Genomic DNA, 14,491 nt, shown 5'->3' on the forward strand with positions numbered 1-14,491 from the left:
TAGAGAAAGGGTTTTGCCATGTTGGCCAGGCTGGTCTTAAACTCCTGGGTTCAAATGATCCACCTGCCTCGGCCTCCCCAAGTGCTGGGATTACAGGCGACAGCCACTGTGCCCAGGCTATTTCACTATTCCATCAATGTACTTAAATTTCAATTTTTTTTAAGTGGCTACAGGGCAATAAGACTATGTGTCAAATACCAGATTCTGAGGAAAATCCATCCATGTAACGAACCCTCATTTGGATCCTCTGACTCTAAAAGAAAAGTTGAAATTATGAATAAATAAATAAAACCTTGCAGTAAGGGAGGTGGGGGGGGGGGTTGGCGGGGAGGAGGAAGAAAGAAAATCCACATGAAGGGGAAAATGCCCAGAGCAGAGCCTAGGCAGGTGGTTCCCAAGGCTGACTGGGGCAGAGCCAGACCCCAGCTCTCCTGCCCCACAGAATACTGTGGGCTCATTTCTGGGCAGGAAGTCAACACAAGGACAGCAAGAGACTGAAAGATCCTAAGAAAGCTTGGGAGACAGAAGTTCCTGTTTGGTTCAACTTTATCACAGACAACATTGAGGGTTATGAGGTTACACTGTGGACACAGAAATAGGATTACCAGCCAGTAAAACGGTTACTATTTAACAGGAATGAGTCAAACAGATAAAGGTTTCAGAGCATGTCTGAAATGCCAGGAAGACTTCCCTAGGTTTGTGCAGCTTTGGGCGGGAGGTGCACATTCTTGCATGCCACTGCACAGGGAGTAGAACGGGGCTGCCAAAGGCAGGGAGGGCAGCAGGACTAAGCCACCTTAGGAAACAAGAGCCTCTGGCTTGATTGCTACATTCAATTTTAGCCCCAAAAGGGTAATGTTTTATTTTTAATTAATATTGTTTTTTAACATAGTTGATTGCTCTCTGTCGCCCAGGCTGGAGTGCAGTAGCATGATCCTAGTTCACTGCGCCATCAATCTCCCATTTCAGCTGCTCAGGTAGCTGGGACTAGATTTGTATGCCATCACACCAGACTGATTTTTTTTTGTAGATATGGAGTCTCACCATGTTGTCCAGTGGCTGGTCTCAAATTCCTGCCCTCAAATGATTGTCCTGCCTTGGCCTCCCAAAACCCTGGGATTACATGTGCGAGCGACCATGCACAGCGAGGGTGATGTTTTAAGATTCTCAGAGAAGTTCCCAAATCCAAGACAAGGTCTTAGGGCCTCAACACTGTACAGAGCCCTGAGTGTGAGAACACCCAGGGGCTGGAAAACACCCAGAAGGGAAAGATAAGGCTCGGTGGAGGAAACGAGCAACTACCGCAAGGTGCCAAGAGAGGCCCCACAGGCACCAGCTGGGTACCTCCCAGCACACAGCATACAGGGCCGGTTCCACAGAAACAGAAAAGCCAAGCTGAGCCCTGAGCGCCTGTTCTTCTGAAAGGCCTGCTCTGCACCCAGCTGTGCTCTCCTCCTGCTACTGGGCCAGGTCGCCATCCATGCAGACGAGCCAGAACTGCCACCACTCTGTGCTCACGGTTCCCCTTTTCCACACGAGAGCAGCTACAACACGGTCACTTCTGTCTGAATCTTTCTTCCACCAACAAACCTGCCCTCACGCCCCTCCAAACTGGTCTCCTGCACCTTCAACCCTCACAGAGCTCTCTATGGAGGCCTTTCTCTCACAAGCACCCCAAGTCCAGGCAGAGGCCCCAGCACCACTTGGAGGCTCTTGGACCCAGCTTCTTGACCCAGACAGACTCCAGCAATCCCCCAAGGTTCATCTTCAAGGTCACTTATAATGCACACAACAGCCTTCGGCTTCCCCAAACCTCATCCCAAGGCTTTATAAAACTCTCCATCCAACACTCTGAAGTAGTCTTCAGACTTTAAACTGCCATTCTTCACACCTCCAGAGTTTATGATTTCCACACAATAAGCACCTAAACGGCATGAAGATGCCCCTGGCTGGCTAGGACAACCTAGATCACTTCTCTGGCCCAAGTGGACTTTCAGCAACATCTCCCATGGAGTTGTTACAACATGGTCCAAGGCTAGAAATCACCTTGGGGAACAGGACTCGGAGGCTGTGTGATGATCAACATGCCCTTGGCCAGCAGGCAGACAGACGGACAGGTAACAGAGGGAGAGCACTGAGGTACAGGGATGTGGACCCCCAGATACTAACTGCAGTACAGGCAGGAAGAGCCAGGAGCTGACCACTGGTTCCATGTCCTGCACATGGGTGACTGGGTGAACGTGGCACCCCGCATTGTCCAGGAAGACAAGTAGGGAGGATCAGTCAGAGCAGGCACTGAGGAGAACCAGTGACCTCCCCCTCTACACCAACACACACTGCCTGGGGCCCCCTCAGGAAGACCTGCTGGCATGGCAGGGCCTTCCTCAGAGAAAGTGCAAGATCTGTTTGAGGACAGCCAAGGTATCACACACCTTTATAATTAATGATGAAGATGACACAATGCAACACTCTCCTCAAAAGTAGCTTTCCATCTTAAGCACAGACCCAGGCTCTGCTAGAAATAAAACTCACACACCTTGTTTGCTCTCTGGGGATAATACTTTTGCTGTTCCAAAGTCTGTGATCTGGATGTGCATATCTTCATTTAACAAAATGTTTTCTGGTTTAAGGTCCCTGTAAAAGTAGATTTTCACATTTGAGAAGAAATACTTAAAACAGCAACATTATTACGTACTCTAAATTTTGCTGAAAACAAAATGAACAAATGAATGCTTATGATCGTTACAGACCAACAACCAGAACTGCAGGCCTAAAGCTCACAGTAAACAAGTACTGACTGTACACAGCAGGGATTACACCACTTCACAGCTGCATCTGTCATTTTAATTGGAGTATAATCTATCACTTTTAACTCACAAAATGACAGCTATGCACACTTCTGAGATGACTTTATCAGAAAGTCATGGAAAATGAGACCAGAAATAAGTACACACAGAAGCTACAACTGAAAAAGACGGTGCAAAGAATCATTAGCTTGCCAGGAAAGACACTCAACCATTTGACATGGTATTTGCAGGAGAGCCTCTCCACGCCATGGCTCCGTGGACATGTGGCCTCGCCTTGGCACTCATGCTGTAGTGTTGGCAGGCATCTCAGTCACATCCATCCAGGGAGCACTCCAACCAGGCTGACCTCAAGGGTGGGGACCATCTGGGCACCAGCCATGGCCTGTGAGTCAAACGGTCACTGGCCCTGATCACTGAACTGACATCCTGCAAACACCACCCAGCCACCCCCGAGGTTACCTGTGAATGATGCCCTTGCCGTGCAAGTACTCTAAAGCAGACACAATCTCAGCAGTGTAAAATCGGGTACAAGTCTCATCGAATGAACCAATTTTGCGAATATATTTAAGTAGTTCTCCATTTTTGGCATAACTAAGGCCGAAATCTGAATATTGTGCAGTTAAGGAAAAGTGTAAAACTCTTGTTTTTTAACAGGTTTTACTCTGTTGCCCAGGCTGGAGTGCAGGGGCACAATTATTGCTCACTGCAGCCTCGACTCAAGCAATCCTCCCACCTTAACCAACCCAAGTGGCTGGGACTGTAGGCAGGCCTGGCCAGTCTTTTTATTTTGTAAAAATCATTTTTCAAAAACTAACCTTCAAAGTCTGGTAAGAATTTTTTTTTATTAAATGCAAACTGAAAGTACCTATGGCCCAAGACAGTCATATCACTGGATCTGATGGGAATCCCAGGCTCCTGCTCCAAGATGTGGAACCAGCATGGAGTTTCTCAAGAACACAATGACAGTGTCTCCAGGCAAGGTGAACAGAGCCTCTCAGCCCCGAATGCCCCTATGGCCCATGCCGTGTCTAGGCCTCAGTGAAAGGGAACCACGTGAGACAGGGCCTACAGACCCTGACCAAAAAGCGCATATAACTCACGTGCAGGCTTCAATGCACAAAGATCCTGGCGGGGAGGTGGAGATCGGAGGGTGTGGCAGCCCCTGCCCTGACTGAGACCCAGGCTCTTTGTGCTGTGCATCCCGAGCTGCACTGCCCTTCCATGCACCCTCCTTCATGGATAAAGTGACACTTTTTTTTTTGAGATGGAGTCTCACTTTGTTACCCAGGCTGGAGTGCAGTGGTATGATCTCGGCTCACTGCAACCTCCGTCTCCTGGGTTCAAGAGATTCTCCTACCTCAGCCTCCCGAGTACCTGGGAATACAGATGCCCACCACCATGCCCAGCTAATATTTGTATTTTTAGTAGAGATGGGGTTTCACCATGTTGGTCAGGATGGTCTCAATTTTTTGACCTTGTGATCCGCCCACTTTGGCCTCCCAAAGTGCTGGGATTACAGAAGTGGGCCACCGTGTCTGGCCAAGTGACATATTTTTTAAGACAAAAGCCATTTCATAAACTTCTGCACTCATGAAGTCTGTCTGGGAGGGCCCCTCCTCTAGGCACCGCTGTCCTGTGATGGCACCATTTGTAGCCTCCTTTTCCAAGAGGACTTAAGGCTGACAATAAATGGATCCCATATACAGAGTCCCCTGGAAGCACCAAACGTCTATGTCCATTACCGGAAAGCTCCAGATACTTCAGTCACTGGAAGCCCAGGACACGGGGACCCAAGTCCCTGCCCACCCTGAGTAGTGGCCCTTGAGGCCAGGAAGGGCGGCTCGTGCTTGGAGTCAGGCTGGCCTGCCTGCTTCATTCTGATTTCTGTTTGCCAGGGTACCATCATCTCCCACCAAGGATGAGCCTGGAGCTTCAGGGCTATGAGGAGAAACCCAGAAGACAATGAGGAGAAACTCAGGCTGCCCAAAGTGGCCCCTGTCCAGGCCCATCTCTAAATACAACCCACATTGAGGATACCAAGTGGGGCACAAGTCCCTGGGTCTCATTCCCATCAGGGGCAAGTGGGCTTTCACGACCTCCTGGGGCTTTGGAATTTGACTTAACGATGCAGAGCAACATGGACCACTGGACAAAGACTTGGAGTTCCCACCACCTGTACTGCTCTGGCCAATCCCATTTGGAAACAGTCAGCAAGATAGCTCTCCTCTGGGACTCTGAGCCCCTGGGAGGAGAGGATGGGAAAGGTCAAGTGTGTCCAATTCTGCTACAGCCTCACACCAACAAGCAGCTGCATTCCGAGGGCTCTGCAGGAAGCCAGAGGGACTCCCATGGCTCAAAGAGGGTCAGAGACATGTGGGGCCCCAGGACACCATGAGAAGGGCTGGGGCAGCCTTGAAGGTGAGAGAGAGACAGAACATACTGTGAAGAAGTCACTGAGGGCGGGAGACAGAGGTAGGAACAGAGATGACACTGGAGGACAGAAGGCCTGCGTAGAAGCCAGCATTCTCTAAGACCCTCCACAAAGCAACAGCAAAGCCCACCCCAGGCCGCATGTGTGACAGCTGCTCAGCCACTCCCCTGCTCCTCTCTAGGCAAAATCCCTGGGAAGAACCCGCCCCAAGTCGTCTCCATTTCCTCATCTCTTACTCTTCCTTCAACAATCCCCCAACAAACTGCCCACCCACCATCAGCAACTGGCACAGGGCAGACCCATGGGTCAGGCTCTGTGCACCTGACCACTTCATAGCCCCTCGCCAGGCAGCCAGCACCCTCCATCAGAAACCATTTGATCCGGTGGCTTCTGGGCCTCTATCCTTTGAACTCAGGAGTATCACCCTGTCACAGTCTCCTCGGTGGGCCCCTCCTCGTGTTTACCTCTGCAATGGGGGAACCCAGGCTCCACCCGCAGACAAGCCATCCCCTGGGCAGCCTGCCAGCTCGCTGTGAAACTCCTCATGGCCCTGACTCCTCCTGGAGCTCTGCTGGCAGCACCTAACCGGCCACTCAGACCTGAATGGTGACACCACTGGATGCATGAAATGCCAGCCCAGCACCGCCCCGGTCTCTCCCAGCTCAGCAGGAGACGCCACTGTCCACTAGGCTTTAGGGCCAACTCCCAGGAACCGCCCCTGACTCCATTCTCTTGCCAAGTCTGTTCATAAGACCTCGACCACTCCCCCTGCCCCTGCTCTCCCACCCGTTCTCCCGCCTGGCCTAGCCAGAGCAAACCCCACATTCCCCACAACAAACAGAAGTCCAGAGTCAGTGCCAGGCTGCCATGGCTCAGGGGGCCAGCCTACCACAGCGTTTCATGACCCCCACACACACTCCTGCCCAGGAGTTTCAAGAGCCCCACACTGCCACTAGCCCCTGCCCAGCCCTAAGACTCTTGGCAGCACATCTTGCTGCCGGGAAGTCTCTGACACAGAGAGCGCACCCAGCTCCTTCACCACAATCTAAGATTCTTGAGGGCAGAGCCATCACCTGGTATACCAGCACATCCCCATCACCCTGCACTTGACAAGCACCTCCAAACAAGGAGAGCACACACACTCAGCTGGCAGCCAAAGGAGCTGCAGGATGGTGTTAAGAGTGGGAGCAGGCCGGAGTAGAGCTCTAACACAGAAGAGCCGGGTGTTCGGGAGAGCTAGAGAGGGCAGGTAGGAGGACTCAGGCCCCTCCAGGCAGGATGGGGAAGCCAGGACACTTGGGCCAGCTTGGAGGGTGGCAGGGGAGGGAAAGAGCAGATGCATACTGCACCTGCTGGGGGTGAGGACAGTGTGGCCAGCCCAGCCCAGCCACTGGCAGGCCCACAGGCGAACTGGATGGGGCAAAGGTGGGGCCCATCCCAACTTCCACGGGGCCTTGCCCCCCAGATTCCTGAGCCGAGGTTTAAAAACAGAAAAGATGGCACACTAGGGGAGCAAGGGACACCATCCAAGCAAGCCACACCAGAGGGGAATGTGCTGGAGCCACATCAATGGCTTCTCTGGGAGGTGACGTCCTGGGCAAAAATGCAGCCACACCCTGGCGCTGCCTGGCTGCCTCCCTGAATGTCAGTGGCCTGAGGGACCCCACTCGGCAGGGAGGTGGGTTTGCTTGTGAGAACATACAACAGGATCTGATTCCAAGCGAGAGGGGTGACTGGTGTGGCTTCAGACGGCACCAACCACGCAAAGGATACACAGCTTCTCGTCGTCCTGAAACGTGAAGTAAAGCTTAACAAAGAAGGGGTGATCCAGGCGCGACATCACATCCCGCTCTCTGGTTACATATGGGACCTTGTTCTCTTTTATGATATGTCGCTTCTCCAGAATTTTAACTTCAGGTGAGAGAGAAGTGAATTACTAACAATTAGTAACAAAATACACTAAAAACATGACTCACAAAGGTAAATGGTACAAATTGAAGTCTTTCAAACACTGTACACACTAGCCTGGTGGTCTCTAAGGCCAGCAGTGTCCTGCACCCTGAAGTCAGCACAGAAACCCCAGTCCTGCCACCCCAGCTGCCCTGCACGGAGCCGCTGGCCCTGCTGGCAGGCGCACAGCTCCCTGGAGCCCGTACTCACTCGCATATTCTCTGGAGGTTGCCAGTTCTCGAGCCAGGACAACCTGGTTTGGAAAGAAAATGAGAAAAAGAAAAAAAGAAAAACACAATGTAAAACCGGGACACTGAGTCTGACAAGTCCCTCAGCCCCACATGCAGGCTTCCTGTCCCCACTGAAGGTTTGAACCTACAGTGAAATATTTTGGGTGCTAACAAACAGAGCTAAAAACCAACGATTGTGTTAACGTGTTCTAATGACTGACAGAAAACACATCTATCTCTCTACTGTTTTCAGCAGCTTCTTGATCAGCTGCTAACAGTCCTCATGGTGCAACGAAAGTATAAATTCAGAAGTGCCTTCAACTGGCCCGCCCTTCATGAAGCGCAGGAAGACACAGGAGTACCACCACCATAAGTGGTGGGGCACAGGGGCTTCCTTGGAAAAAATATGTCCTTCTAGTATACATTCATTGCAAAAGCTGCCCTGATTTTTTTTTTCCAAATAATTGTTATACATTCCATTGGATGGTGCTTGCGGATACCATGAATAGAACCTGGCTGTAAAGGACACAGGCAACTAAACCAACATGCACAGCCCTGCGTGCCCACAAGAGGGAGCCACCTTCCAAGGATGCCCGCGGGCCTCCTGCCCTGTCCTCTCCGCAGCCAACCTGAGCTCTGCACTCAAACCCCACCTCTGAGACAGAGAACTCCAGTAAATCATCCCAAACAGGAGAGACCCTCCACTCCAACTAGCCTGGGGCACACCCAGAGGCACCAAACTGGATTTCCTAGTGGGCCCACAGTTTAGCCAGAGCGCTTGAGACAGCTGTGCCACAAGGAGGCCCCCCTCCACCAGGTGGTACATAAGCATTTCCTAAGACACCAGCAGGGGACGGCCTGAGGAGCAGGGAGCAGAGGAAACCTGTCTCTTTGCATTCTTGGAGGCTGGCAGGAAGACCTGCAGGAGGTCACAGGCCCAGGTCCACCTGGCCCCAGGCTGTAAGCTGTAATCAGGGCAGGATTCCTGACAGGATGCGTCAGAAGAGACCCTGGAAAGCACCTGTGAGATGCCTGCAGCGCTCAGGAAGAACAAGGTTGGATTCTGTGGACTCTAAGTACCCAAGATCTTCCCAGAGGAGCCGGGAGTGACGGGAAGTGGGCTGGGCAGGCCTCCCATCTCTAGCTTATGTGTTTATGCGATGTCACATTTCTCCGCAAGAGCATGTGCTAGCTTCATATGTTGAAAAAAGGAGGCCGGGCGTGGTGGCTCACGCCTGTAATCGCAGCACTTTGGGAGGGCAAGGCGGGAGGATCACGAGGTCAAGAGATTGAGACCATCCTGACCAACATGGTGAAACCCCGTCTCAAAAAAAAAAAAAAAAAAAAAAAAAAGAAGAAAGAATTGTTACCGAGCACTAATATTCAGTGGAACCCTTTCTAAGGGGATACTGATGTGATCTTTCTGTTGTCTAAACTCAACAATTCATGAGCACGTTTCCTACAGGAAGGATCCTCTTCCAGAGAATAGCACATGATACGTCCTTCCCTGGAGGTTATGACCGTTCTCAGGGGACCTCCCGGGGTCTCCAGCACTGCACCTGGCTCTTGCCCAGCCTCGTAACTATCACTGTCCTTTCCCACCCCACCCCTGGAAATCAACTTTTGGGTGATCTCTATTTCAGGAATGCTGAGAAAGAACTAAGGGTAACACATGTAATTTGAGACCCAGTGAATTTGGAGCAGCCCCAGGAAGGAGCCTCCAGCTTACAGTGCTCTCCTGGGCTCCGCCCTGGTGCATGTTCAGAAAGACGCGAGCCGCAGCCCCAGGAGGGACAGTGCCTGCTCTCCACCCACCTTGGGAACCCAGGAACACAGGCGACTTCACAAATAATGCTTCATTTTTCAGTCAAGATAAATGTAAGGGCCAAGTATGGTGGCACATGCCTGTGGTCCTAGTTACTCAGGAGGCTGAGGCAAGAGGATCTCTTGAGTCCAGGAGGTGGAGGCTACAGTGAGCTATGATCATGCCACTGTACTCCAGCCTAGGTGACAGAGTGAGATTCTGTTTCTAAAAGGATAAATACATACACTACAAAACAAAGTTAAATTGAATTTTAAAAAGGAATATAAGGAAGTAAAACAGAGGCCAAGCACAGTGGCTCACGCCTTTAATCCCAACACATTGTAAGGCTGAGGAGAGAGGATCACTTGAGCCTAGGAGTTCAAGACCAGCCTGGACAACAAAGTAAGACCCCATATCTATAAAAAATTTTTAAATTAGCTGGGCATGGTGGTGCATTTCTGTAATTTCAGCCACTTATGAGGCTGAGATAAGAGGACTGCTTGAGCCCAGGAAGTCAAGGCTGCAGTGAGCTATGATCATGCTATTGCACTGAAGCCTGGGCAACAGGGGAAGACTCTGTCTCAAAAAAAAAAAAGTAAAGCTGAAGAAAAGGGGAGGCCTTTTCTTTCACTAGACTGATGTAAGCAGCCGTGCAGAATGCCCAAGGCTTTCCAAAGAGAGATTCTTCTTTATGAAAGGATCTGAGTCCCAAAACTTTGCATGAAATGCCAGCCTAGCAACTCATTGTTGAAGGTATTTTTCATGAGGGCACAATCTTTATATAAACAAAATTATTTCATAAAAGGGGCAATTTAAAATATCTAAAGTATAAAGGCAGCAAAAGTTAACATTAACTAAAACAATGTTAGGAATATGGCTAAGCTATATTTCGTGTTTTTCTTTGCATCTTATAATATTTCATATATGTAAAAAAGAGAAAAAAGGAAAATATATCTCACATTATGGTTTCTTCACAAAGGTCAGGCAAGAAAGAATTATTCAGGAACTCACCCAAGCTCTCAAGAGTGAGGAGCTCCCAGGGCTCCCTGGAACGGCCCCAGCACATACACAGTGGCCACCCTGGCGACCACAGTGGCAGTGTGGGAATCTGTCTCTTTACAGAGGCCCACATGGAGACAGTGCACCCCGAGTTGCTCAGACCTCCCCAGAACCCATTACCACCTTCACTAAATACACAACCACACACGGTTTCATGGGTCCCACATCAGCAAAGGGTCCCATGTCAGCTGCTTTGAACCTTCATTTCTTTGCTTTCAGAGGAAAAACACTCCAAGAAAGGTAACAAGTATGGCCTGACAGTACTGTGACAGTATTTCTGTTTGTGAAACTCAGAACACAAGAATCTGGAGGCTGTATCACCAGCAAATGTCCAGAATGTACTGTTTTATGTAGTTAAAAAAACAAAACAGAGAAATAAAGAGTCATTACATGTCCCCCAAAAACTCTGGAGAGATACTAATACTGATACTAAATTTCAATCTAAGGAAAAGAAAAGCTTCCCAGGGCCCTGCCAGTGAGACACAAGGACACAGAATGCAACTTGCTGATGCCAGGTTAAAATGAAACTTACTCCATCAGAAGAAACCTCTCCAGACCATCAAGAGATACGTCTTAACATTCTCGTCTACAAAACCAGGTTAAACATTTAGCTACACTCATCACATGATCTGCTTGGTGGGTACCCAGCCCCCAAAGGCTCAAGTAGCCTTCACAACAGGCAACGCCCCTTCAGTGGCCTGAGACCTGCTGCCCAGAAGGATACCAGCCTTGTGTGGGAGTCTCTGGCAAGACCCGAGGAAGGTGAGCCTCCCAAGGAAGTCACACGCATTTGACAAGCAGCAGCAGCAGCAGAAGCAGCAGCAGCAGCAAATACTCACTGTGGAAAAAGAGCCTTCCCCAAGAATTTTCCCAAACTTGAAGTCCTCAGGCCGCTTCTTCCGAGGCTGTGGCGGCGGCTGGGTGTGTTGCAGGGAGCCGGCACTGGGCCGAGGCTCGGCTGCGGTGCCATCCATGGCGGGGCCCTGCCTGCTGCCACCAGGAACGCCAGGGGCCGTGCTGGACTCAGTCTGGGTCCTCACCATTGATGGGGACGGGCAGGAACATAACACCACGCTGGACTGGATGGGCACGGCGTCATACTGTGGGACAAAGAGGAGAAAGAGGTAAGGCTCAAGGTGGCTGCCTTGTCCTCGATGCACGGACTAAGGTGAAGGACCTCACCTCAACAGTCAAAAACAAACCCCAAGCACAGGGGCATGCCAGCTGGGCCCCAAGGTCCGCTGGGAGCTGCTGGCCTCCTCTCTGGAGCCCTGCCCATGCCATGGCCGCCCACTACTTCACTGGGCAGTGCCTTGCCCTCCTCCTCTTCCTCAAGCTGCATGAGCCTAGCCAACTCCTCCAAGGCCAAGGTAACGCGAGCAGAGACAGCACGGTACATCTTTAATTATGGGGGGGATGGTGAGATAAGAGTGACAATCACACGTGTTTACAATACACAGAGACGCCCAGCGCTGGCAAGACTATAATGAGCATACTCGGGCCACTATGGCTGGCAACAAAAACCAGGATTGCGGTGGAAATGTTTTTGGAAAGCAGTTTGGCAACTGTCAACAAAGTGAGTACAGAACAATTAGTTGTCAATGAGACACAGAAATACGAAGGAGAAGAGGAAGGGTAGAAACCCAGTTAACAATGTAAGCGGGCATGGAAGAAAGATTAGCATGCAAAGCTACGTCCACAAGACGTGAAAGGTGCACCCACAGCCATAATAATCCGTCCCTCCCCAGACACCAACGTGTCCTCACAGTGGTGGCAATGGCCCCCCTCCCCCCATGGCACTATAAAGCAACGCAAGGCAAGCCCAGGCATGCTAATGGTGGTTTCCGATACTACTCCCCACTCAAAGAACCCTGGAGAGCTCTTGACTCCATGTCTCAGTAAGGTCCTGGAGTCCCCATTAAGTCTGAAAACACAGGGTCTCCTCCTGCGTCTGTGCCAGGACAGAGGAGCAGCGAAGCCCTCCTGAAGGGACCCTCACCAGCCAAGCTGCAATCATTTTAAACACTAAAAACAGCCGGGCGCGGTGGCTCATGCCTGTAAAGCCTTGGGAGGCCAAGGTGAGCAGATCACTTGAGGTCGGGAGTTCGAGACCAGCCTGACCAACACGGAGAAACTCCCGTCTCTACTAAAACTACAAAATTAGCCAGACGTGGGTGGTGCATGCCTGTAATCCCAGCTACTCGGGAGGCTGAGGCAGGAGAATCACTTGAACCTGGAAGGCGGAGGTTGCAGTGAGCCAAGATGATGCCACTGCACTCCAGCCTGGGCAACAAGAGCAAAACTCTGTCTCAAACACACACACACACACACACACACACACACACACACACACACACACACACACACAGGAGATTAGTTAAAAACAAGCAGAGGCTGGGAACAGTGGCTCATGCCTGTAATCCCAGCACCTTGGGAGGCCAAGGTAGGAGAATCTCTAGGGACGAGGAGTTCAAGATCAGCCTGGGCAATACAGTAATATCCTGTATCTACAAAAAAATATAAAATAAGCCAAGCATGATGGTGTGCGCCTGTAGTCCCAGCTACATGGGAGGCTAAGGCAGGAGAATTGCCTGACCCTAGGTGGTCAAGGTTGTAATGAGCCATGATTGTGCCACTGCACTCCAGCATAGGCCAGAGTGAGATGCTATCTCAAAAAACAAAAAGTTTTTTTTTTTTTTTAAAAAGATTGCAAGACACATAACAAAGATAAAAACAAATCTAGACAGAACATTTCGTGAACCCAACACGAGGAACACATAGGTGGAGAAGGGAGGCAGCAGGTGGCAAATACAAGAGGCACCAGGCAGGGCTGGCAGCACAGAGGCCCAGGACCACACAGAAGGCCAGCCCTGGGGGTGGACAGAGGCAGGGCCACCCAGAAGACACATCCCACTCCAGAGTGACACACCAGCACTCTGGCTGGAGACAGGCTTCTCTTTCTTACAGGTCTGCTAAGTTCATTATAACTCCAGACGAGGTATAAAAATACGTATGAAAACATGAAGGAGTTAACCAAACACACAGTAGTGATGAAACATGACCAAAGAACTTCCAAATATCTTAAAGAATCTGATCCAACAAAATGTATACATTTTCATTTTCTAGTATGTGTTTAAATGCTCAGGAACATTTTTAGCAGATATAGAAGTTTAATAAATTGTTGAACATTAAAAAAACTTCAGGCTGGGCATGGTGGTTCATGCCTGTAATCCCAGCACTTTGTGAGGCCAAGGCGGGTGGATCCCCTGAGGTCAGGAGTTCAAGACCAGCCTACCCAACATGGCGAAACCCCGTCTCTACTAAAAATACAAAAAATTAGCCAGGCGTGGTGACAGGCACCTGTAATCCTAGCTACTTGGGAGGCCAAGGCAGGAGTAACTGCTTGATCCCAGGAGGTGGTGGTTGCAGTGAGCTGAGATCGCGCCACTGCACTCCAGCCTGGGTGACAGGAGTGAAACTCCGTCTCAAAAAAAAAAAAAAAAGAAAACTTCAAATACTATCAAGTATTCCCTATATACAAAATCTCTCAGATACACAGTAATCATCCTTTGAATCCCTCCCAGAAGCTCCATCTAAGACAATGACTTTTAAAGCCACATTTATAAAATTTTCCACTGCAGCTCTGGGTATCACAGCAAAAGCTTATAATAGCCCATATGCTCACAACAAAGAGAAGATTAACTAAATTGGGGCATATACACTCAATGGAATATTATACAGTCCTTAAAAGTAGATATAAAGGCTTTTTATGGAAACATGGTTACAACATTAAAGCAAGTGGTGTGTCTGGGTTAAGAGGATATTGAAATTTTCTGTACTCTTCCAGAAACTTTTTTATAAGCTTGAAATTACATCCAATTGGAAAGTGAAATATATATATATATATATATATATAAAAGAATACAAAATTGTTACAAATATTAACATTGCAAAGTGTTACAGGCATATTTACAGAAGATACTAACAAGAAAACCACAACATGAAAAACATGGTCATTAAAGTAGTGGGATTATGGATTTTTCTTTTATGATCTTTTTTTGTTGGAGGTGGGAAAACCAGGTCTTGCTCTGTTGCCCAGGCTGGAGTGCAGTGGTGCAACTGATCACTGTTCACCATAGCCTCAACCTTCTGTGTTCAAGCGATCCTCCAGTCTCAGCTTCCCTAAGTGCGGGGATTATAAGTGTGAGCT

The 14,491-nt window shown here is 49.7% G+C and overlaps 1 protein-coding gene across 2 annotated transcripts in view; it reads right to left on the reverse strand.

Annotated features, from left to right (window-relative positions):
- PDPK1 (3-phosphoinositide dependent protein kinase 1) overlaps nt 1-14,491 on the reverse strand; it is a 78,991-nt gene that overhangs the window by 36,003 nt on the left and 28,497 nt on the right. Inside the window, exons 2-6 of one of the 2 annotated variants that reach the window (XM_064362329.1) lie at nt 11,121-11,381; nt 7,399-7,441; nt 7,012-7,149; nt 3,267-3,411; nt 2,537-2,634 (exon numbers count right to left, since the gene is read on the reverse strand). In XM_064362329.1, the coding sequence (XP_064218399.1) occupies nt 2,537-2,634; nt 3,267-3,411; nt 7,012-7,149; nt 7,399-7,441; nt 11,121-11,381 (685 nt within the window). The remainder of the gene's footprint in view (nt 1-2,536; nt 2,635-3,266; nt 3,412-7,011; nt 7,150-7,398; nt 7,442-11,120; nt 11,382-14,491) is intronic. The other variant, XM_064362330.1, reaches the window with a different exon arrangement.

The sequence above is a fragment of the Aotus nancymaae genome, unplaced genomic scaffold (genome assembly GCF_030222135.1).
Source record: "Aotus nancymaae isolate 86718 unplaced genomic scaffold, 86718_ANA_hifiasm-v0.15.2.pri h1tg000049l, whole genome shotgun sequence".
NCBI classification, from domain to species: domain Eukaryota; kingdom Metazoa; phylum Chordata; class Mammalia; order Primates; family Aotidae; genus Aotus; species Aotus nancymaae.